The sequence below is a fragment of the Pezoporus occidentalis genome, unplaced genomic scaffold (assembly GCF_034315485.1).
Source record: "Pezoporus occidentalis ecotype Australia unplaced genomic scaffold, CSIRO_AGI_Poc_V1 ctg215, whole genome shotgun sequence".
In the NCBI taxonomy this organism is placed as follows: domain Eukaryota; kingdom Metazoa; phylum Chordata; class Aves; order Psittaciformes; family Psittacidae; genus Pezoporus; species Pezoporus occidentalis.
In genome coordinates, this window is record NW_026914018.1 from 742077 (window position 1) to 767860 (window position 25784).

The following is a 25784-nucleotide window of genomic DNA, read 5'->3' on the forward strand; positions in this document are numbered from 1 at the left end:
CTTTGGATCTAGTTGTGTCCCCACCCTGAAAACCATGCTATGGACACTTGGTGCAGAAGGGCCCACAGACTGTCTGCTCCATCCATTCATGCTCAGCACAAAATAATTCCAGTCTTCCTCGCTGAATTTTAGTAAGCTAGTAAAAGACCACAAGTCACATCTGCAATGTTTCAAAAGAGAAGATAGATCATAAGCATCACTAAAGCCTTATACTCCTTTTTCAGAGGGAAAAAAAAACAAACCAAATAAACCAAAAAAAGCCATTAAGTAGACCTTCCTTAATGTTACACAGAGAATCCTACAATAGTTTTGCTTATTATGTCTCCAGATTAATTTGTGATCTCTAGTCTAGCTTTCAGTAGATTTATTGGATACATGAAGAAGGCACACCAAATGGGCATCACAGGAATTTTAACATCAGTAACACTAGTGCTCCCTATCTCACAACCTGCTCCTACCCACACCTGTTCTCTGGATACTCACATGGAGGTTCAGCATCCCTTTGCAGAAGTCAGGTCATGCATAAAGAGAGAAACAAACTTTTTGGATCCCTGCAGGTTAAGCACAGGAGTAGTACAGTGTGATTATGATGCAAACAGACAGGATCAATAAGCTATTTCCTTCATAAAACTGAAGAGACCTTCCATAGAATCGTTAGGGTTGGAAAGGACCTTAAGATCATGCAGTTCCAACCCCCCTGCCATGGGCAGGGACACCTCACACTAAACCATCTCACCCAAGGCTTCACCCAGCCTGGCCTAGAACACCTCCAGGGATGGAGCATTCACAGCTTCCCTGAGCAACCCCTTCCAGTGCCTCACCACCCTCACAGGAAAGAATTTCTTCCTTATATCCAATCTGAACTTCCCCTATTTAAATTTTAACCCGTTACCCCTTGTCCTGTCACTACAGTCCCTAATGAAGAGTCCCTCCCCAGCATCCCTATAGGCCCCCTTCAGATACTGGAAGGCTGCTATGAGGTTTCCACGCAGCCTTCTCTTCTCCCGGCTGAACAGCCCCAACTTTCTCAGCCTGTCTTCATTCAGGAGGTGCTCCAGTCCCCTGATCATCCTTGTGGCCCTTCTCTGGACTTGTTCCAGATATATCTTAAGAATCAGGTGCCATGTCCTCCTTGCCCACACATCTCTAGCAGATGCCTGCACAGACACATCTGCACCTAACACTTTTTTGTGTCTGTCCTAGTCCATGTGGACTCACATCATTCATCCCTATGACAGTATATCTGGGTATATCCATCCACTGCGTGACTATATGAACCTCTCACCCCTTTGTTGCATGCCCCTCCTATAAAACACACAGCTGTGAGAACATTTCCTGTCCTGCCACTCCAGAGACCTGATCTCCCAGTCCACTGTTGCTTATGATGACTCCTTAGACTTCGGTCACACTGCAAAGAGCAGATTCCTCTACTGCATAAATGATGTCTTCCAGGTAATTGAATGAAACAGCCAGCATAGCCTCATGGGCCACGACCATGTCCCACTTTCTCATTTGGTCTACGAGCTCTGTCAGTGTGATCTTGTGAGCTGTATCCATCACAGGCCCTCCTTGCTCCTCAGTGTAAAACCTGCTTTTAGAAACAAGTCCCAATGAAATGAGCTGAGATGCTTTAGATAGCTGTTTGTGTAAGGAAACTTGCAACCAGGTAGGACTTTTTCATTTCAGCTGCTTGGTTTGCTTTACACTTTGGGTGTGAAAGACAGTGGTTTGCACATGAACACACCTGTGTCCTCTGTGCCAGGGTAAGAGCTACCATCCTACTTGGGATTATCACAGCTGGTGTGAATTGAAGAGAAGCCAGGAAATCAGCGCGTAAGTCCCCATAGCCCCAGCTCCCCATAGACAAAAATGGCTGGGCCAAGGCTGCTATCCGCTTTGTGCTTCTTTTTCTTCTGATGTAGAGGTATGAAGTCCCATTCTCTTTGTTGGGTAAAAGCTGCTGGGTTCTCCTGGAAATCAGGTTACAACCACTGTGTGAGTCAGCTTCCAGGTATGTTTGTCAGGACTACTGAACCTTGCTTGTGTGTCCCAAGGTGAGGTTTAATCCATTAATGTTTGTGAAAATCTATGTAAATGATCTGTATCATGCTGATAGGTCAAGTACTGCGTTGCTCACTGGCTGCTCCTCCCGACAGTTTAATATATATGCCAAGCAATGTCTATGCTTTCAGACGATGTTTGCTGATGTAGTTTGACTGGCTTAACCCTCTCAGGATTTGGCCTCACTTTTTCTAGCTTACTGATTGGGTGATACAGCACAAATATGTAAGGCTGCTGCTTTTTCTCGTAACGTAGAAAACAATAACTTTATTAACTTGTGCAGCACCATGAGCTCAAAAGAAACCTCTTGGATCTGTTATAGCACATGTGCAATTCAGGCCATGAAGGACACATGCAAAGCAGTGAGGTTGGACAGAGGGCAGTGTTCTGCTTCGCTGTGAGCAGGAGGCAGCCTCAGAAGCTGCTTCTGCAAAACTGCTGGCAGGATTTGGCCCTGCTGCACCACAGGAGCTGCAGGTGCTCAGAACAGCTGGGAGGCTCAGCATGAGGCCCTCCAAGAACCCTACCTAAGAGAAGGGTGTGCTTGAAATTTGGGATCATTTTTGCCCTGTGCTTATCACATAGATTATTATCTATGCTATTATCAGTTATTGCTATCAGGGCCTGACACTGGTATATACTGTACAAACGGTAAGAGAAGCAGTCGCTTCTAGAGAATTAAATTCTAGGTGAATGCAACTTCCATAACTAACTCTGCAAGCACACAGAACAACAAAGGTGTCCAAAAGGTAATTAGTTTCACTGTCTGCTTTACCACATACCTGGTCCCAGTTATCAGCATTACTTGTGGATTTTTATGTTGATTTTTGGATTGAATGATTAATACATTCATTATCTTTAATGCTTTTTGCAGTGATGATCATTTGCCACTGATCTTTCTTCATGCCTCCATAGGTGTATCTATATTTATCCTTAAATACCTAAGCTAGAAAGCAATGCTGCAGCATGAGGCAGGGGCTGTTATTGCCACAAGATGTTACTAAATGAGAATAAGACAGCCAAAAGTAAGAGACTTTCTGTGAATCTTCATTGTTACATGGACCTCTTCTTTGAGGCTACTGGAGGTGATAACTTACTATGTGGGCCATTTTCAGAAACTTACGCAGTGATACAGGGTCAGAACATATGCCAGCAATTTGGGAGACAAAATTATGAAAAAATATTTTTTGTTTCTGTCCCTATTGCTTTTCTGGGCAACTTTTGCTTTCAAAGCCTAATCCAGAACCTGGTGGACTCGGCAAGAATTGTGCCCCTGATTTCTTCCACAGCTGGATCACACCACCAGCTGGTTTCTTCACCACCACCAGTACAAGCTGCTGCGGTATAAGATACAGAGTGGCTTTGCACTTTATTTCTTTAGCTGAAATTTTCTTTACATTCTTCTGCTTCAGACATTTATCTGTCACATACGTAGGCTTCAGCAAACATACAGGGCATATCTATCTCTGTGTCTCTGCACAATGCCTTTGCATGCAGATCTCCACTGGTATTACCAGAGCTGCTTCACAGCTGAACTGACTAAGCACATCTTGTTTAGTTTCACTTAAACAGCCTGTTTGTCAGCCACAAAAATCTGTGAAAATGATTGACAATGAAAGGACTAATTTCTTATTCCACCGCATAAAAATAACTGTGTATCTCTATTTAGGGTGTTTATTTACACTTGTACTAAACAACCTGTGTAAATGTACCCAGCTGTCATAGATCTAGCCAGATTAAGCAACAGGCAGAGGGAAGTGTGGGCTTCGGGGTACATAGAATCACAGAATAGTTAGGGTTGGAAAGGACCTTAAGATCATCTAGTTCCAGCTCCCTGCTAAGGCCAGGGATACCTCACTAAACCATACCACCCAAGGCTCTGTCCAACCTAGCCTTCAACACCGCCATGGATGGAGCATTCACAACTTCCCTGGGCAACCCATTCCAGTGCCTCACCACCCCCACAGTAAAGAACTTCCTCCTTATATCCAATCTAAACTTCCCCTGTTTAAGTTTTAACCTGTTAACCCCTTGTCCTATCACTACAGTCCCTGATGAAGAATCCATCCCCAGCATCCTTATAGGCTCCCTTCAGATACTGGAAGGCTGCTAGCAGGACTGTGGCTGTGCTTTCAGGTAGCTGTTCCCTTTATGGGGTGCAGGCCCTCATATTTTCCAGGAGACTTCTGCTTCCAGATGGCTATGTTGGAGAAACCTTGGGCACCGTTATGTGTGCAGCAGTCCTGTCTGCAACAGAGTTACAGCTGATGTCAGTTATAAATGACTGGAACAGAAGGGAACTGTTTTTTGGGAGTTTTTCAATACCTTGTTTACCGTGCTGTTAAAAAAATAATGTGTAAAATTATAACAAAATAATGAAGACCAAACATCTGTAAATCTTCCTTTGATGAGATGCCTAGTAATAACCTAGTGTTTACAGTTTTGACAGCAAAATGACACGGGAAAAAATGCAAAATAATCATTTGCAAGAAGTCAGGAATGAGAAAACAGGAAGAAGATAACAGAGACTTGTGCTAACAGAGGGATTATGGCTCTTGAGAGAGGGAAATACACCATCTATAAAGAGCAGTCATTTTTGCAAATCTCTGCCTTTCTGCTTAGCAATTACCACCTGGCAACAGTGAGGGAAAGGCAGCCCATGTAGTGCTTTGACAGGGTGGAAATCCTGTGCTTTAACAAAATGTTTGGTAGCTCTGCACAGCATCTTCCCAGCAGCACATACCTGAGGAGAGAGTCCTCATGAGCAGGGAGGAGGAGATACAGTTTCTCAGAGCCAGGACTGCTTGTGCTAACCAGCTTCCCACCTGCAACGGGTGTCTTTGTGCTCCTGTAGGTGCCCCTTGGTACCCCAGAGGCCATAAGTCCCCAGTCGGTGCTTTGGCCACTCAGCCATCCTTCCTGTGACAGACAGCAGTGTACAGCAAAAATGTTATTGCAAGTGTGGTGTGGAAGAGTTTGTTCCTAACTGGTTATGAAGGATATGGAAAGTGGCACAGACACTGTGCTGGTAGAGCGTGGTGTACATGCAGGTGTCTATGAGAAAGCCGTTCTGTCCTTTATTTGCAAATACCTGTGTGTGGTGGAGTGCTGTGTATTTGTAAGTCATACACATTTTCTTCTCAGTAATGCTTACTTTAGCCCCAGGGAGAGTGCAGAAATTGTAGCTGTGACCAGAACAGATGACTTTGTAGGAGGAGGTAGGTGACCCAGCCTCACTGGCAGATTTTTGTGAAGGGTTTCCCAAGGCCAGCCTGCAGCAGCGCATCATTATAGATATGCTTTTGACATTTGTAGTCCAAGAAGCAGCAGTACTCAAAGTAAAACACTGCCAGTGGCTTTCCATAAAAAGCCTGATTCTTGGATTATTTGTGGGGGTTTGAATGCAACTGTGTTGTACAACCGTAAACTTTGGCTTGAAAGGCCTCCACCAGCCTACATTTGTTTTCCTTTCCCCTCTGAGCACAGTGAGCTGCAGCAGTGATAGTTCGCTCTGCAAGCTACCTGCAAGCACTGCTGGCCAATGAGCAGCTCCTACTATGGCTTGCACCCTCCAAGCAAGCTTTGGTGAAGAAAACTAGAGAAAGGAAGAAGGAATTGGGAACAACTGTAATAAATACAGTTTATTACAGTTTTTTTATTATTTTTATTATTAAATACAGGGAAGACAGACTCGGGAGTCCTCTGAATGTTTTCTTTCAGAAATAAGCCAAAAATGCATCCTGGCCAAACCTTAGCTTCCTGAAAATTTGACAGAATTAATTTCTTCTCTGTAATATAGACTATCCTTTTGGAAAAATAACTGGAGTTTTACTAACCCATGCAGAATAGATTGTCCAGTTTTCCTATGACTGCTGCCATAAGTCCTAGCCTAATTATAGGTATGAAGTGTAGGCAAGTGTAATTATGATGCAGACAGATTTATGTGTCCCCTGACAGGTTTTCAAATAACAAAAGAATATAAATATTGGATGTATGGTAAGAAAATATCCATTATTAAAATCAATCCACAAGCTTGTACCATAAAAAAAGCTCTCTTCTTTAACACAGCTGTCAGCCCCACTGAGATTTTAAATTGGAGTTTGTCTAGTGTAACTCTCTATTTAAAAAGAAAAATCAGAAGTATTAAACTTTTATCTTAGGTTTTTAAAATACAGGAAGCTAATATAATTGCTGTACCAATACAGAGTTATGAGCTTTTTAGGTTCTTCAGTTTTTTGCAAAGAATGGTTACATCTTTTGATTCATGTAGTAAGTCTTTTCCCTGTATAAATTTGCCATATACTTTCTCTTCAGGAAAAAAAAGTCCCAACAACTCCATCCCTTCCCCTTCTCTGGACCATTTGATGTGGCTTTTTGGTTTGTAACTTTCACTTGAGAGTTGGCTGTATTTCAGTTACTAGTCACTGCGCAGACTTTCTGTGTGAATTAGTGGAGTGTACGTGGCATCTGGAGATCTAAGGAATTGAAAAGTATGGTTCAAATGTCAGACTACAACTTGAAAGGTTTCTGGAGATGCGGAGCCAGGTCTGTGGCCTGACTGAGGCAGTGCCCATGCTAAACTCAACAGAAAAAGCCACTGGGTAACAAAATTATGTCCCCTGTTGGACCCGTGGCATGTGCAACATGGCTTCCAGTTTCAGCATAAAAAAAAGTAGTTTACAGGGTGACACAAATTCCCAAGCCTGTGAGAACAAGGGCTGGATATGTTACCTCTGTCAGTGGTGCTTAAGAGAAACTAAGAACTGGTAAGATAAGCAGAGTGGAACTTAGCTTGTGTTCTGAAGTTAGACAGGCTTGTCTGAATGCAGATAACCACCTGGGAAGTCTCTGGAGAAAAATTATTTCAAACAAAGGGAAATCTTTGAAAGGTTGCTTTTGTATCAAGAAGAAATGGAGAGGAATTTAGTGTAAAGATTTTTTTCTGAGCTGTGCACATTTTATCATTTTATTTTGTTTTTTTTTTTTTCCGCTTCTTGGAGTCTGTAAAGCCACAGATCAATTGCTAGTGTTTAGTGACCTCCTGCCCAAGAGTGTAGGGCCTGCGTGTGGGTCTTCTTTGGCTGGCACTTGTACACTGCAAGATCTAAGATGACACTGACCCTTGCAGCCTTATGGGGATAATATTTTCAGCAGGATTAATTGTTCTTGAATGTTTTCTTCAATGTACTGTGTTACGTGGCCAAACAGTTTTTTCATCATTTAGAGCGTATGTCCTACATTTCCTCTCTGCTGTTTTTGTTGCATGGTTTTGATTGTAGCTAACAGCAAAGGTCAAAAGACATTTTAGTGTTTCTATTTCTATGTTTCTGTTAGGCTGAATTAAATTGTTGGTGCTGCAAAGTGACTTGTTAAAAAGCCTATGCTGCAGGACTTGAACCAGTATAAACTGAAGCTAAGCTACAGTTTAAATAAGATGGTCCAGAGAGACAATGTGGTCCAAAGAAAAGGGTACTGATCTGGAAACATGAGCAAAAGAGTTTGGTTCTCTGGAGCTTCAGTGTGCAGCTTCATGAATTTAGGTAAAGTTTTTCATCTTGCTCTGCTTCAGGTTTTGTGGATGGGTGGTAGAGCGACACTTTTAAAGCACTTTGCACAGTCAGTTTTTCATTCAAGTAGTCTTATTCCTGTCACATCTAACATTAATCAGTACAACTGCCTGTTGAATTTACATTACAGATAGGTTCTGAAGTCGTAATATCTAGGAATGCTGTGGTATCACTGAATGGATTAATTGTGTTTACCAGTGTCTGTGAGTATTTGCTAGAAATTATCATTTCTCAGTCCAAAATTAAACCAGCACTAAGTTTGCCCATCAAGCCACCTTCTATTTCTTTCCTACATAGTAAAGCAAATCCAGAAGTTTTCTTAGAGTATGAACAATTCCAATCAGAAGTTTCAAGTTAACCTAAACTAATACTTTGTTCGGTCTTTTAAATTACCCCTCAAATGACCTTCGGAGAAGTTTGGCCCAAGTGTCTTTTTATTTTATTTTTTTCAATCCCATCTATATGACTCATGCAGGATCTTCATTATTTTTTCCTATCTACTAGAATTCCCTTAAAAGCCATGAACTGGCAATACCTGAATATCTCTGGTATGTTAGGGTTTATTTCCCCATTTTGCTTTGTGAGGAAAGGCCTTCCTCTCACCTGAGCTTGAAGAGCATTGTTCTACTGCAGGGCTGCATCTTTTGTGGGTTTTAGATGTTCCATGGCCACAAGCTTGCTTTATTTTTCCTGGTATGCTCATTTTCCCCAGTGTTCTCACCCTAGCACCCCTTGATGTTGATGTTGCCTTACAGCATGAAAGGGGAAGAAATGGGTAAATATCTCCATAGAGGACCATTTGGCTTTAAAAATACACATAGAGCTAAATGGATGGTTTACAAATGTGAGCAAGGTGTCTTAGCAGTCTTACAGGGATGGAGTCACAGCTGCTAGAATAAAAAACAGGTCTGTGTGAACATGCAGAATATCTTGGGCAACACTTCACTACAGATAAACACTTTGAAAGTTAAGTTGAAATAAACATTATCAACCTACTGTTTCTAGGCGTATTGCTATTCATTTATTTAACACACCCGTTCAATGGGACTGAATAATCTCCCTGTGTGTTACAAGGACTCTGGGACTTTTCCAATGACCAATTTCAAATAATCCAGACACTGTGAATATTTTATTTATTATTATCAGCATCTTTATTGCAAGCAATATTTTTTAAGAATTATTTATGTGTTAAAAAAAAAAAAAATCAAGGTTAAATTTGGCTGTCTGTTCTGGGGGCATAAATCCAGATTAACTTTCCTTTTAACAGTAACTTTACTCAAGGTTTTGTGAACAGAATTTGGCTTGGTGTCTGCTGAAGAAAAATGTAGCAAAATATACACTCCTTTCTCTAAATCCTGAAGAAATGTTACCCATACGCTACTGAACAGTCTTAATATAAGAAAGCAGTGGAATATTTTCAGTTTTGTGGCTACGTTCTTGGTCTTACTCATATTTTATATAGGCATTGTTTTAAATTACTGGCACTACATAAGAGTATGTCAAGATGCATCGTATAAACAGATGCAATTTACCATGACCTTGAGGCAGCATGACGTGTATGTTGTATTACATTAGTTATCAAAATATGTTCTTATATAGTATGGTACCCACTGTACTAGATAGAGAAAGAGATAGAACATGGGTTGTTGGGCATACTGTACAGAGTTGGAAGACATATGCAAGTAATATCTGCATATCTATAGCCACATCATTAGTATCTTTTAAAAGAGACTAGTAATAAGCAATAGGAGAAAAAATAAATCCAAAAGGCTTTGCTTCATTGTCAAGGTGACATTCTTTGCTGAAAAACTGAAAACTCTGAACATCAGGAAATATGTAACTGGGAGAGTTACTGAGCACTGGAACAGGTTGCACAGGGAGCTTGTGAAGTCTCCCTCCCTGGAGATAGTGAAAAGCTGTCTGGACATGGTTTGGGCAACTGGCTCTAGGTGACCCTAGTTGAGCAAGAGGGTTAGACCAGTTGACCTCCAGAAGTCCCTTCCAACCTCAAAGAGTCTGTGATTCTGTGATATCCAGTGCTTCAGCAAGCACTTGTATAGCAATTTGACAGTGCACGGGAGTTAGGAAATCCAGTTCGTCCCATGTTCCTTTCTTCACTGCCCATCCTCATGGCCTTGCCAGACCATTTGATGAGTTAATCATGACTTTTCCCCATATGCCACTCCTCTGCTGTGCCACAGAGCTCTACCCTGAGCCCTGAAGGAATGCGTCACCTCACTTTCATGTTTTTCCAGATACGTTACTCCATGCAAAACCAGCTTGTTTCCCCTGGAGCATGGGACCTGCACAGTTGATCGGGCACTTTTCCCCATGCTGTGCATGCTCTGAGCACAAGCTAGAGGGGCAGCTGCTCCCATGGATCAAGGGCCTGTCTCTCCTGGCTGTGCCCTGTTTGTGCAAATTAACCTTCAGCAGCTCACTTCAACCTTCTGTTCTTCCCCACTCCCCTTCCCATGCTTCGTACTGTTATAATTTTGTAAGCTGCTTGGTCTAGGTATCATTCTGACTAACTGTGTCTGGTTTCTAGCCCAGACGTCAGCAGGGGTTGCCGCATGCTGCTGCAATATAAATGACTAATGATGATGATAAAAGGTGTGGGAGTTGGTTGCCTGGAGTGTTATCCTACTTTGATAACTTTGTTTTAGAAACTAGCTTCTTCCTCAAATTATCTGTTATTTTATCTCATTAGGTCTAATATTCTAAAAGTGGCAAGGGATTTTTGGATGACTTTTTTGGAGTGTTCATTTTAGGACTTTGAAAGAGGCTTTGAAATTGTCAGAGGTTGGATGGTGTTGCTGTGACAGTGCCAGTAGCCTTCAGCATGAATTGCAGGTTATTGGCACTTTCAAAGAGTCAGCTGCAACTGTGTCCTAACAGATGTGTTTGATAAGGAAGTGCTCTATTTTTAAATTTGGGCTGAAATAGGTAATAATTACGAACAAAACAGTATGTGAAAAGAGCATTATCAAGGTTGCACAGCTCAGCACTTGGAGTTAAGAAATGCTGCAAGTAAAACTGTCTCTGCTCCGTTAATTTGCAACTGTGCACAGGTGCATCAGTCACAGACTATTTTTGCCCAGGATCTGAGTCTCGCTTGGTGCACATAATAGATGGCACAGAAAATCAATTCTTGATTTTCTTTTCACTGTTCAATGCATAGCTCAGTCTGCTGCAAAGGCAAAATTATTTCCCACTGAGACATTCCAGGCTGTTCCACTGTGCAGGTCCTTGCCACATGCTAACACTGACTAATTTCCATTTACAGAACCTTAATAGCAACTCTGGGTATCATTGCTACCTAGTACAGCTGGTAACCTAAGGCAAAAACCAGTAAGATTACAAGTATCCATAAATGTAGATGCCTGATGTAATTTTTTGGAGAACCAGACAGTACATACTCCAGCTCCCAGTGACTTCCATTACAATGGCTAGTACTCACCACTTTCAAATATTCAAGCCTCCATGTTTAAGGCTCCCAGAAATACAGAACAGGGAAACAGCTTTGAAAAGTGTGGTATGAATGTGTTGTCCTGTTCCAAGACTGCTGCTTGTTTTTCCAGACTCTCCTGTGTCGTGGTTTAAACCCAGTCAGGTAATTCGTTCGCTCACTTCCCCCCCTTTCTTGCCCTCCCCCTGCTCTCGGAGGGACGGAGAGGAGAATCGAAAAGAATGCAACTCCCACGGGTTGAGATAAGAACAGTTTAGTAACTAAGGTATAACACAAATCACTACTGCTACCACCAGTGATAATAATGATAAAGGAAATAACAAGGGAAGAGAATACAACACCTCAGCACCAGCCGACCGATAACTTGCCCCCCCTCAGCCCGACCAAGCACCGACCGATACCTCCTCCAACCCTGCAGTCCCCCAGCCCTTCCGGCTAACTCCCAGTTACCTCCTGGGCATGACGTGCTGTGGTATGGAATACCTCTTTGGTCAGTTTGGGTCAGGTGTCCTGTCTCTGCTTCCTCCTGGCTTCCCCTCCTCCCTGGCAGAGCATGAGGCTCACAAAGTCCTTGGCCAAACCAAAACACCTCTATCAGTTCTGCTCCCAGGCCGAAAGTCAAAACACTGCACTACACCAACTACCAAGAAGGAGAAAAATGACTGCTACCGCTGAAACCAGGACATCCTGCCACCTTTTAAATGCTGAAAAAAAGAAATTATATATATATAAATTAAGCATCCTACAAGCAAAAGCTCTTTTCTTTCCTCTTTGATGGCAATGCATTGTGCTCTGAAGGTGGAATCTGGTGGACAGAATAGTGCTTAGTCTATTTGATAACGCATGAAGAGAAGGAGGCTGAATTCATCCTGGCTCACTTTTAATTGTGGTATTTTTGGTTGGTCTATCAAATTAATTTCAAAAAAAAACAAGCAATCAAACAAATAAAAGATTTCTTTTCTAAAAGCAAACTGAAAACCTTTTGGTATTCAAATTTTTATCTTGACAACCATCAATGTAATTTCAACCTAGTGCTACAAAGCTGCTTCGAGCTCAGGGAGTAATTACACAGGAAAAAAATGACAAGAGGGAATTTCTTTCACAAAACTGATCATTTAAAAATAAATGCATTTTCATATGCACAAGGCCTTCATCAGCACTTATAACAATCTCAGCTACAAAAAATTGAGAATGCAGTCATTGCTACAAAAGTGCAGATACTTGAGTATTTCACAGAAAAGTTTGCCAGGTTTTTATACGGATAAAACAACAATTGGTTTCCAAGTACCATTCCTATAAACAGCAAAACTGGGTGATTGTTTTTTTTTCCTCAGAAAATATGTTCCCTGAGACAAATGGCTAGCATTTGTATAATTTCAGACTAAATAGTTATAATTTTTAAAAGTTCCGAAAGTGCTAGAACACAACTATCCAACATCAGAAAGTACCAGTTGGCTAGAATTATTTGCAGTTTTGGAGTGTCCATTAATATAACTGTAATTAATAACTACTTTTGGAATAAAGATATAGTTGCAACTAAAAGGGGGGACACATTAGGCTTTCTATAGTGTTGTTGTACCCACAAACCAACAGCTCTTTTCTAGATAAGTTCTGGTGTTATATGCCTCAGGCTTCTGGATGCTCTTCTAACAGATGTTTGTTTTTTGTATGGAGAGGTCACATCCGACACAAAGGTAGTTTCATCCATTACTGGCCAAATTATCTTCTGGTCTTGGCTGAATTTAGAAATGTTCTATAGCAACAAATTAATACAGATTTGTGTCACTTTTCTGTGTCTTAATATTTCTTAAATGTCTTCTGAAGCAGCTCAGTTTCCATTCCAACATGCAGTGGTGAGGGCAGATCTTCAAATTGCTTATGACTGAGGTTATGTGCCTTCTGGCAGATAGTGGAGACCTGTCTTTCTCTGAGACTTGGGTATTGTATGGTTTTCCTTTTACAGAGCTTCAACGTATTTTTGTTCCTAAAGGAGAACTCTGGAAATGCCCTTGAAACAGAAAATGAGGTGCTGAGATCTGAAACGATGGAAAGAGATACTTTCTCATCTCATTCTCTCACATAGCTGTTTCAGCTAATGCTATTTTCGTCTGGGCAAAAATGTGACTTTTACGGCTTTTAGCAGTTGGGGGACTATTATTTAATCTGAATATGCCAGAATCTAGGTCGTTGTAAAGGTTCTTGATGATTCTGGTTTTTAAGCTCAGGAAAGATAAGGTAAAATTGAAAGAATGTAAATCCCAGTGCACAGACTCCACATTAATACCAGAAGCCCAGAAAAGTTTTGTCTTTTCTTGCTTCAAAACCCACTCATATAACTAGAAAAGGCAGGGAGAAAGGCAAGAAAAATAACCAAAAGCATGGAATGGCTTCTGTACAAGGAGACAACTATTCAGACCTCTACTTTTTTCAGTCTTGAAAAAAGGTTACCACAGGGATATGGTAAGAGACTTACAGCATTCTAGGTGGCCTGCAGTATAAAAGCCAGGTGCTTACTCTTTCCCAGATTACATAAATGAGGATTGAAGTAACAGGTTCAAATAACTAGGTATCTTTTCAAATGTCTCTTAATTATCTTTTGAGCTCATTACTAGAAGACACTGTACAGAAAAAAAAAAACACAAAACACCATGAATTCAAGTAGCAATTAGACAAATTTAGAGAAAACAAATCTATGAAGGGGTATTGAACCCAAAGATGCTTCCTCTGGTGGAGAATGTCCTTGAGCTGCAGATTTCTGGACCCTAGTTAGGTATAGTGGGGTAAGCAGTATTGCAGTCATGCTTTACACCTTTGGCTTGAGCTAACAGTAAATGGGCACCTGCTCAGCTGGGCTGTGGTTTGGCTCCATTTAGCTACTTCTATGCCCATAACACGTGTTTGGTCTATACTGGACATCTTATAACGCAGTTCTGGGAAATGTTCCCTGTGGCTAGCACTTTCTGTTCCCACTGACAGTAAAGGAGCAGCAGTGAGACACAAAAGACCTGTTCAGGCTGATGTTTGGTTTCTCGTCTCCATTGCAGCTGCTGCTTCTGGGGCAGAAGCCCCTCAGGCTCTGCAGGACAGTGCTCAGAAGACACTATATGAGCAGGCAGCGTGAGAAATCTGTTCCCCATCATTGTATCCACAATATGAAAATCTCATCTTCAGCACTAACCATTTGTTGCAGCAGAGCAGTAAACTGTCTGAAAATGGAGCATGCACAGTCAGTATTTTTTTAGAACCAGTGCATTTGCACACAATGCAGAGGGAGTCATGCAAAAAAAGTAAACATAGACCCTGTCATTCTTCCTCTCTTGCTGATAGAAGATATCAGAGGCTAACCTCAAGACTAGTGGGAGGGTGGAAATGCTATTCTAACTCAAAAAGTCTGAAAAGAAATACAGAGTAAAAGGAGGAAAATGGCAAGTGTGTGCTGCAGTACCAACTGAGAGTCAAACGGTTTTGCTTTTGAGCATTATCACCAAGCAACCAAGCACAGTGCTGTGTATCAGGAAAATGGATTGTAAACACAAAACAGGCTTGTCTAGCCCAACCAGAATTACACTGAAATTTCACCATTGTTTGGACCTAGCCAGAAAATTAATCATATCTGGATTTGTGAAATTTGGATTTCTAATGGTAGATGCTTCCAGTTTGTTTTAGATAGACTGGTCATTTTAATTAATAGCAATTAATTCTTCATAGTGCATCTTGTATCAAGGGGAGAAGGGTATGGATTAAATAAGACCTATGTTTCAGTCAGGCTTGTTTCTATCACAAACTAGAACTCATTAAGCTTTATGAATCGTGATGTATGGGAAACTGTGTAGGTGGAGGATTCAAAGGCTGTTAATGAGTCTGTGGATAGCACTGTCTGCACGGTTGCAGGTAAGGGGGAGCCTGTAGAGCCTGGATTTAAGGATCATCCTCTTGCTACATGTCATAGCTTTGTTTCTAAGATAAGAGTACTTACATTCAAAACATCTGGTCTCTTTATAATAGAGCTTAGGTATCCTAAGCATTTCAGGGTTGTGCATGGTCCCAGATACATGCATAAGGAGAAGGATGGTAAAACTGGCTGCAAGTTCTTTGCCTCCTCTGAGTTCTGAGCTGCCTGGGAGACAAAAACTGCTGCCAGAACAAACTGGATCAGACCCATGGTGGGGAGCAGGATGAGCCCTATAATGTGTTACTTATTTGAATTCTGCCCTCTCAGAATAAGCTCTTTGTTGCTGAGTGCTTTCCTTTATTTTAGAGGAGGTCTCATGCTGCTGAGACCTTTGGAAATATCCTGGCTGTAGTGCTATAAATAGCATGTGTTTCCCACTGACTAAAACCTGCCAGCAGCAGCCTGATGTGGGTTTATATTCCTGCTTGAAGACTACATAAGTGTTTGTGTCGTCTCTCCCCTGAGACATCTCTTTGCTTTAGGCACTGGTCTCTCTGCTTGCTGCTGGGGTGTGTTACTGACCCTGGCTCACATTCCTGATCTTTCTGATCTGGGTACATTTCCTTGTCTCCCCTCTCTCCACTCTGATGGCAGGCCTTTGCTTTTTTCAGGTATCCTGATTCTACCAGGTATTAGTTTCTGCTTATTCTATTTCAATTCATCTGCTATTCATAGATACTGCACACTGTCTGTGCAAGCTGCTGTGTCTCTAGTGAAGCTTATTATGGCCTCAGAGCTTCTTTTGGCATTATCTTGCATTTACATAGTGCCTTTCAGTTTCCTGACATCCAACTCTAAAAATAAATACCAATGTGTGTCCCTGCACCCGCCAGTGCTTCTCTGAGCAGGATCTTGACTGATAGCTGACAACATAGAATGTTAGTACAGTTTAGGAGAGGATTTATCCAGTCAAAATGGTACAAGGATCGGGAGTCGCACAGAAGTCAGAATATGGCAAAGTCATCAACAGAAGTCAGAATATGGCAAAGTTGTCACAGAAGTAAAAATATGGCAATGTATTCATTAGAAATAGGACTGCTAATGAGCACAAATGTGTGAGCTTAGTCTGTCTTTGCCCCACAGAACATTAGCAGCAGTGCAGTATCCACCTAACTGCCGTGCTCAGCATCTTGTTTTGGGGGCTGGCCAGGACTTGAGCTGGGCACCCAACTTTGCCAGGTCTGTCCTTGCAGGAAAACAAGGTTAAAATAACTTGTTAGGAGTAAAGGAGCAAAATTCCACTTGGCTGTGATGTGCAAGGGGGGTTAAATCCTCAAGGACCCTTTCTTCCCTGCTTGGTAATAGGAGCACTTTTGTGAGATAAAAGGTGTCAGCTCCAGCATCTGAACTCACACTCCACTTTTTAAGATTTCTGTGCCCTCTTCAGTTTGATAATCAAAACAAGTTTCTGCTGTGTGTTTCTTATCCCCAGACGGTGGAACTATCCTCAGAAAATTAAAGCTCTCTTATCTCTTAATGTCTCATCACAACTAATAGCCTAGGGACTGCAAACAAGTTTGAATATCAAAACAATTTGGCTGGTGATTGTCTGTGATTATGGATTAAGAATACAAAATTTGTGCTTATTGATATTCAAACTAGATTTAATACAAGGAGCCAGACCCTCAGCTGGTGTAAACAGAGGTGGCTCAGCTGAATTTGGGGAAGGGAGGCTGTTTTGTACCAGCTCAGCATCGGACCCTGGGAGCCTTTCCGAAGTTTTTGTTCTTGTTTTTCAAAATGCCAGAATGGGGAGAGAAGGACGAGTGTGGAGGGTACCTGGCAGAGCCCAGACCGTGCTCCCCTCCTCTTATTTCCCCAGCGGCCTCTTTCTGCTGTGAGCACCCTCCACTTGCGGCATCTTTGGGGAGCTCATAAATAATGAATAATGACTTGGAAGAGAAGTGATTTAAGATTACAAAACTTTTCCAAGAGCAAGTCAAGGTGCTAGCATATTCAAAAGCTGACAGATATATCAGGGCAGGCACTTCATGAGGGATGTGCTTTGTATCCTCAATGTGATAAACGTACTGCAGTAAATTCGCAAACGTGCACTTTTGCTGCTGCCTTTTCCAAAGCTCTGCCACTAAACCATCACCTTTAGATCAGTCACTGCTCATGCTAGAGCAGAGAGATGAATGGGATTATCTCCTTTTGCTAGAAATGTTTAGTCTAGTTCACTGGGCTGTTTGCAATGACAGTTGGGTGCAGAAGGTCCCACAGATCTGGGGACATGGTAGTGGGTGTATTTTATAGCACTGTTGGATTTGAAATTTTTCATGTTTACATCTCTCTCTTTTGGAATTATTTGTGGGGCCTCACTTTTGTTATGGATCATTTCCTGTCATGGACATAGGCTGGGCAGTTCTTCAAAGAATTCCACAGATAGATAAGAAACTGAGGCAGGGAGACTATGTGGGTTTTTCATACATATATAAAAAATCAGCAGAAGTGCAATGAGGTGAATAGTGCAGGGAGTGTCCTAAGCACTGAAATGTCCTTTCCTCCTTTGTGCAAAGCAGAATATATGAAATACGTATCTTTTCATGGATAGCTTCTGGAATACACATCTTTTCAAAAGGCTGTGTCATGGTTTAAGCCCAGCTGGTAACTCAGAACCTCACAACTGCTTCCTCATCTCCCCATTCCCTCCCCCTGCTCTGGTGGGATGGGAGGAGAATTAATGCAAACCCTATGGGTTAAGAAGTATTGAGTCAAATAACTGAAGTATAATATACAGCTACTAGTACTACTACTACTAATGATGATAAGGGAAATAGCAAGGGGAGAGAATATAAAACTGGCTGGAGAATGGGGAAAAAACGATAAACACAAGTGATGCACAATACAACCACTCACCACCCACCGACCAATACCCAGCCTGACCCAAGCAGTGATCTGGGCCTTCTGGGTGACTTCCCTCAGTTTATATACTGGGCATGATGTGCTGTGGTATGGAATATCCCTTTGGCCAGTCCGGGTCAGGTGTCCTGTCTCTGCTCCCTCCTGGCTTCTTGTACACCTTCTCACTCACTTGCAGAGCATGAAAGACTGAAAAATCCTTGATCAGGGTAAGTACTACTGAGCAACATCTAAAAATTTTGGTGTGTTATCAGCATTGTTCTCAGGTTAGAGCCAAAACACAGCACTGCACCAGCTACTGGGAAGGAGAAAAAAAAATCCTGTTACAGCTGAAACCAGGACAGGTTCTTAGGTTGATGTTAGGTTGATGATGAATCTTGCAAAATGAAGTAGGAAACATTAATTTTGATGTGGCAGGAAAGTGCTTTCCCAATGAAGTAGTAATTAAGTAAGAAGTATAGTTATTAAAGAATTGGTAAATCTAGTGCTCTCTATGGCTTCTGTATCAGCAGTTCTAGCAGCAGTTCTGTATAAGGAAAAGGTGTGCTTCTGACAAGCATGAAGTTTGATCAGAAATATATGAAAGGAGCAATGTGTCTTAAGAATCTTAAATACATGAAACAATGTCAAATAAATGAAATCAATTTCCAGAAGAGAATAATAAAGGTTGATAAAAGGTATCCAGCAAGCCAGAAAACTTTTCTATTTTCTTAATTGGAGCAATTATATTAAAACTGACAGCAAATACTTTCCCAGTAACAAAAAAACACCCACAGACCTCAGCCAGCCAAAATACTGCTGTGAGCCTGAGATCTGTGAAGGTTAAAGACTTGAGTCTACCATTAGGAGACTCCTCCTCTTCTCCCAAGGTCAGTCCTTAAATGTGGGGAAGTAATTTTGATTCTGGTCTCTTCACAGTTCAAAGCCAACGCTTACCTTGATTTCAACAGTGCTATATTTGGCAAAGTACTAATATAATTGTATTTGGTCCCAGTCTTGTCCTGTTTGAATGTTAAATGCCTCTTAATACCAAGCTCATTGCGCTAGCTCTCTAGCAGAGTTTAGATGATGTATGAAATAGCAAGCAGTGTGGACCCACTGGAGAAATCCCTTTAGGGAAACAAATGGTGCCAGTGTCCACACCACACATGTTTTGGGGGGTTTACTTTAGGCCAGTTTCTATCTGGACCCCTGCTGCCGTGGACTGCAATTTCTTTTATTGTTTTTGTAGCACATGAAGCACTCCTGGGACACACCTTTTGCGTAGTTTCATCAGTTCATGTAGTTGCAGGCTGTATCATAGCATGAGCTAAGTACAGCACACAGGCATGACTGGAGCAAGAGAGATGACCTCCAACAGATCACACTGTGCATCAACCCATGTATAAACTCTCAACTGCTGTGGCCTTCTTGTTGTTCCTTCGTGTTCATCACGTCCCAGTCACCAGCTTCTCCATGCGTATTTCACTGAATCCCACTGAGGACTTTTTTCCTCATTTAAGGCCCCTTAGTGGGATAGAAAATATCTGGCAGTCCAAGTCATGCTGGTTGTGTTTTGCTTTCAAACTGCTCAGCATCTCCTTGCTAATATTAAAAGAGGAGAAAAGTGCTAGTGCAACCTCAGATCAGAGATCATGCAGCCCAGGGACTGGTTTATTTGGGTTTTTTTCCAAATAAACAGTGAAATGCAAACATTTGGACAGAGGGAAAACCTCCCAGTTACTGGAGGGGAAAAGAACATGATATCCAAATGACTCATGGCTTTATGGGTGAAGTAATTGCTGCGAGTCGTAGCTTGGGACGTGTTTTTTTTTTTCCTCCCAGTGCCTCTATCACAGGATTTTCTCACCTTTCCCAGTCCTTCCGTCTTTTCAGCTCAATGGAGCTGCAGGTCAGGGCTGCCCCCTGGTGGTAACTGCTGATGGGGACATGCCCATAGAGGCGCGGGCCTGTCCTTGGGGAGCCCTCATCACCCAGAACATCCATGCCACATGGGATCTAATGGTTTTGCTCCATGGGTTAGCAGAGGGAGGAATGAGGAAAGTGACTGTGCCCCCTTTCTCTTCCAACCAGATGCCTCCCACAGGCACAAGATGTTGCAGAGCATTTTTTGCTACATCCTACCATTGCTTCCTGCAGCAGAAAAATCAGGGAGTATGCTTGAGCTTGGGAGACAACAGCAGGGCATTGCCTGAACCCAGCTGTTGGCAGATCAGTTGGCTTTGGGAAACCAGCCAAACTTCTTCAGTTTTCTAGGACGCTCTGGTTTGCCCATGAGGTTAGAATCTGCAGCATTAGATAAACACAGATAAATAGAATGTATCCGTTTCCAGTTTGAACAATCAAATGTTTATCCAGGTCTTAATGCCTGGCTGGAAGACCAAAGGAGTTTCTTTATCTGTGGATCCAGCAGTACCAGGAGTCAGGGCTGGTCCCACATTTGAAGAATCTTCTTTCTTTTTTTAAGCAGTTCAGAGGCTGGGGCTGTTGCTTGGGAAATGACTGTATTCTCCCTGCAGGCAGATCGATACATTTCAGCTCACTGCACTGCAAGTAACTTTTCATTGTACATTAAGAATAAGGAAAATAAAAGCCAAGATGGATGTTATTTTCGTTTTGCTTTTATTTTGAATTATTTATTAGGAAGTTACTGCTGTCTTCTTTCTCATCAGGAGAAAAAAATGCTGTTGTCTTTGGTGATTTTTCCTATTAAAAAGAAATGAGCTCTTCCCAGTTTTATTTCCCTCACCTAGTTGCTTCTTGGTACTGAAGTGTAAATCTAGGGTTTCCACAATTTGACAAGAAGGTCTACTGCAATTCAAGTGCAGGCAAAGTCCCCACTGACACTGATGGCGTCACGCCTCATTGATACATTTCTAACCAGCTTTATAACAACATTGCAGATGAGTTATATGTGTAACAAACAATAGCTGGCACATAAACAGAGTGTTATAGAAGGTTATAAGTAATCTACAAGCTAGCTTAACTATCATTTTAATTAAGCATTTACTAAATAGTTAGTAAATTATTAATCCTTTTAAAATTAATTCTTAATATAATGCATTATGGGGCAAAAATTCTGCAATTGGCTCCACTAATAGTATGAGTTTGGAAACTAACAATACATTTTGATGTTTTTATTCTGAAATCTAGGTTATCCTGAAGGGGAGGATAAAGAAACTGGCCACCAAGATGGTAATCACTAGTGGAAATGAAGAAGATAAAGGCAATCAAGAAAAGGAAAGCAAAGAAGAAACCATCTTGGCAATGCTTGGAATTATTGGGACAATTCTGAACCTCATTGTTATCATTTTTGTGTATATTTACACAACCCTGTAAACTAGAAGGCCTGCAAATAGACCAGATAAAACAGCCATTGAGTGACAACAAACATTGCTGACTATTGACAAGTTGTTTAACCAGAATTGATTCTGTATTATATTAACACATCATATAAGCACTGCCTGCAGGCAGCAAAGGCTGAAGCACAATTAATTTAACAAGACTTTTTCACACAGTAACAGGCTTAACTCTTCTGTCTTGCTCTCTTCCTTTCGGTTTGGTTTTCGTTTTGGGAGAAAATGACTGCAATTATGCAAGGTGTAGTTCTGAAGAACTCCATGAGGGATATGTTGTTTTAATACAATTCATTAAAAAAAGAAAGAAAGAGAGGAACTGTACACTATATACAATTAGAAATGTATACTGTATACCCACAAAGATTGAACTTCAAGATAGCTCCATAGCACAGATCACGTGTCTGTTATGTCAAATGCCTTTTTTCTCTTGGTTTTTGCTTTTACTTTCATTGAATCTGACAAGCTTTTTATTTAGAATGAACATATGGTGCAATCATGAAAAAAACAATTCAATTGAACAAGGTCTGCCTAAACATGATAAAATGTTGGGAGAAATATATTATATGATTGCTTTTCCTTTCTCATTTGCCTAGCATCTGTGTCTGTTCATATCAATGTTTATAAATATCTATTTTTAATAAATGTGCTATATTTTTAGCATGAACCAAATATTTGGAGACACTTGTATTCATGAAGCTAAATTTTGTTTGAAGTGCCCTTTTTGACAATGGATGTTATTTTTCTCAGCAACTATACAGCAGTCTTGTCTGCAGCCCTCTCTCAGTGGTTTGAAGCAGGCTTGCATCATGCTCATACGCATGACTTGAAGTTGGAATGTCAGCTGAAAGCATTGCTGCTTAATACGGGAAATAGCAAAACATTGTAAGGTGACCTTTGGAGACTGGTTGCCGGAAAAAAAGGCTTTATTTATAGTAAAAAAAAAATTAATATTGAAGCATCTCAAAAAAAAAAAAAAACAAACCAACAAACAAACCCAACAAAAAACCCACTACAGAATTCACAGAATTCCTGGCTTCCAAAATCTGGTCACACTAAGTGCATATATTGAGAGAAGTGAAGAAGAGGTTTATGCAGTTGAAAAGAGAAATTTAGAGAGCCTGTAGTGAAGGGGTTAAGTGAAATCCAGACTGTAAATGAAGAGTATATTTTAAATGTGAAGATCTTTTACGCTTCTCTGACGTGCTTTATTTGAGGTCAGTATAATGAAATTTTCTGACTTGTGTTTTTTACAGGATTGTATAATGATGATGATCACCATTTTTCTTCAGAATTCAGTACCTATAAATATATGAAGCATTAAAAATATGAGACCTCGATTGTGCCTCAAGCTGCCTAAGTACATTGCCCACTAACTGACATATCATCTTAAAAAATAGGTCAGTTAATTGTTTACTGACTTCTGGTTTGGATTGCATCCTTAGATGTACAAGGGGAATTGCTATTGAAGTCAGCAGGAGCTGTAAAAAGTTTGATACAAGAGTGTAATTGATTTTAGTGATTAGTCTTCTCCTTCTGGAATCAATAAGGAGATTTTTTGTGAGTTCCAGGGACTAGGACTGCTCTCAAAAGCACAGAATTTCATTGCAGGATATAAAAGCAAGCCTGGAAAACCCTGAGGGGCACCTCTCATAAACAGAGGTGTTTAGCCTCTTGTGATATTGCACATTCAATAATATTGCCGAAACCAGGACACAAAACTAATTTGAAGAAGGGAAAAGGTCTGTAAATAAAATGAAATTAAATCAGATATGAAGACCATAGGAAAAAAAGAGCAAAAATAATCTCATGTTAATGAAAACAGGGGTGAGAGAGATGAGAAAATGAGCAGAGATTTAAACAAGCAAGAGAGTGCCAATCATGCCAATGTGGTTGAGGAAACATTTGAGTTTGGACAGTGCTGGTAGAGAGGTAGGTCTTGGAGAGGATGAGGACACTAGTGGCACAGTTCTGTGGAGCTGAGTGAGGCTGATCTTGGTTTTTAATTTATAGTTATTTATTGGTAATTCTAAGGAATTAGCAAAGTCTGCTTTTGGTCATACTGAATAAAAAAAAAAAAAAACAGCAAAAACCAAACAAAAACAAAACCTAAAATATATTTACCTCCATGTTTTATCTTCTGGTTATACTACTGCTGATTGCAGACCATTGCAATGGCACTGGTGGTCTTGTCCCAGAGCACACCTGCACATACTCCAGGCAGCTAACTCCAGCCTGCCTCTCATGCTGGCAGGATCTTCCCTGCAGATGTTTCTCTTGAACCTCTCCTTCTCCAGCAAACACAGAAGCAATCAGCCTGAGGCTCATACCCATCTTCTAGAGGTAAAGCCTGGGAAAGAGCAGTGTCTGAGTCAAGAGATGCCTGATGCCTGATATTTCTTTCTCTCTCTGCATGAAATAATACCTGTCATCTTCTTGTGGGCATGAAGATGCTTAAGGAATAAAATTTCATTAAGTATTTCTCTTAATATTAAAAATTATAACTCTGCATTGTAAAACAACATATTACACTCCTTACCCTTAAAGTAGCAACTTTTGCTGTTCATCACAGTTGTACTTCTTCAGACATGAACCAGCATCTTCACCAAGACAGGCCCAGCAGATAGCCCAAATGTGCTTAAGCTGAACTGATGGATCAAAAAGCCTAAGACTTTGTTTTTACTGTGTCTTTCCCAACAGAAGACCAATTAGGGGAAGAGTTTCCAGCTACAAGTGTTCTGTACTTTGCCTGTTAGTCTTAGCATAAGCAGTGTGTCCCCATGCCTACGGCTCTGTGCCAGAAGCAGCTGTGTGCTCTGTGCTTTGCCACAGGGCTTTTATTACACCCTGAAAAAGGAGAAAAGGTTCATCCTGTTCCATAAAAAGTTTTAATAATTAATATTTTAATTTTACATGTTTCTGTTCACAGATGGACCTAGAAATGTCCTGGGACAAGTACTTCTTAAGTAGATTAAGTATTCATTTAAATAAAAATGAAGAGTTCTCTTCGAGGAAAATTTCTTTACCTTTTATTTGGTATTCATAAACACTGATATGGGAAAAGTATGTTTTCAAGACTGACTTTTGAAGGGAAATGTCTTATACAAAGATCTGAAGGCATGCCTACCCAGGTAGCCACACACAGGCCTGCTTTCAGCTGAATGCCAACAGGAGCCAAATTACCATCATGCTTTTTTTATGTGAGCAATTTTCATCATGTACCTATAAGAAATAGTCAACTAAATAACATATATACCATGGATACCTTATAGTCAGTAAGTGCAGCATAAATAGTTGAATAAAAGTCTCATTACAGGTACTGAATGGTAAATATGCTTTGGCAAGGAAAAGGCCAGGACTCTTATTTTTGGCTTGTAGTTAATACAAATAGTTTCCAAAGTATATTTTTAAAACTAAGATATTATTCCATTAGCAACAGGAACTTCATGTTTGCACTTGAGTAGAAGGCAATTAATATACAATAACTTAATAAGATATGAGAACATCACCTTTTCCTTCTGCCAACTAAGAATACGATTGCATTTTTAAATTATCTTATGTAGTTTGATAGTTTGTGTACAGGAATGAAAAATATTTTCCTGATGAGACAGGAAGGTGAGATTCTCCCAACTAGTGTTGTCCGATGGGTGCAGAAGACTTTCAAGAAAGATGGTGGTAAAACCATGCTGTGTACACAACAAAGTGAGGAGAAAGAAGAAAGACAGGCTATCCCTCATCTCTGGTTCTACAACTGCCACTGAAAATTCATCATCTCAGGAATCATGTCTTCATACAGGAATATATCTTCCTGTGTGCTGACTGACAGGACACTCTTTTCAATAATGTACCTTTGACTCCTTCTTTTTGCATCTCTGCAACTTGGGAGAGTTTTTACACATACCCAGCCTGAGAGTTTCTGGAAGCTGCTGGTTTGGGTTATTGTGGTGTAAAAGTCTACTACAGGGCAGAGTTTTATTATTTTAAGGACAGTCGGTAATCATCTTCACATTATTGTCTGATAGTGTAGGGGATACTTTGCTGACTGAATTCCCAGACCCATCTCTCCCTGGCCCACAGGTCACTGATTCAGTAGACATCCAGTTACCAAAAAGCTTCAGTTACATTGTGATGAAACTTTAGTATTAAGCATTGCTCAAGTCCAGGAGTCTTATATTTCCATCTAATCTAGGTCCAGGAGCTCACCTCAAATCCCCCGAGGTCTCATCCATGTCAAGAGGTCTCATTGTTTCTGAGTGAGAATTGACATTTCAGAGTGCATGGTGACATAAGCAAAGAACTTGGCCCAGAGAGGGAAACAGGGATAGAAAGTAAATGAACTAAAGCTTCATGGAGGCAGCAGTGCAGAATTTACTAATTGAATAGTTTGTGGTTTGGCTGAAGAACTTTGTTTCTGGCTAGCCAGTATTTTGGATAAAAAATATTTTTCCTTGGAAAGTTTCTGGAAGAAATATGTCTAATTGAAAGAAAGAACCTCATTGAAATTGTTTCAACAGCAT

At 40.9% G+C, this 25784-nt stretch overlaps 1 protein-coding gene and 1 long non-coding RNA gene across 4 annotated transcripts in view; both read left to right on the forward strand.

The window, feature by feature from the left end:
* Nucleotides 1-21939, forward strand: part of TUNAR (TCL1 upstream neural differentiation-associated RNA) — a 166153-nt gene extending 144214 nt beyond the window's left edge. For all 3 annotated transcript variants that reach the window (XM_062619895.1, XM_062619896.1, XM_062619897.1), the window contains one exon: nt 21065-21939. In XM_062619895.1, coding sequence (XP_062475879.1) covers nt 21065-21250 — 186 coding nt within the window. In that variant the 3' untranslated portion in view covers nt 21251-21939. The remainder of the gene's footprint in view (nt 1-21064) is intronic.
* LOC134164298 (uncharacterized) lies at nt 1897-6826 on the forward strand. Its single transcript, XR_009965089.1, has 4 exons — nt 1897-2054; nt 4241-4330; nt 5548-5710; nt 5742-6826. It is a non-coding gene; the product is annotated as an uncharacterized LOC134164298 (long non-coding RNA).
* Nucleotides 21940-25784: the final 3845 nt, after the last annotated feature.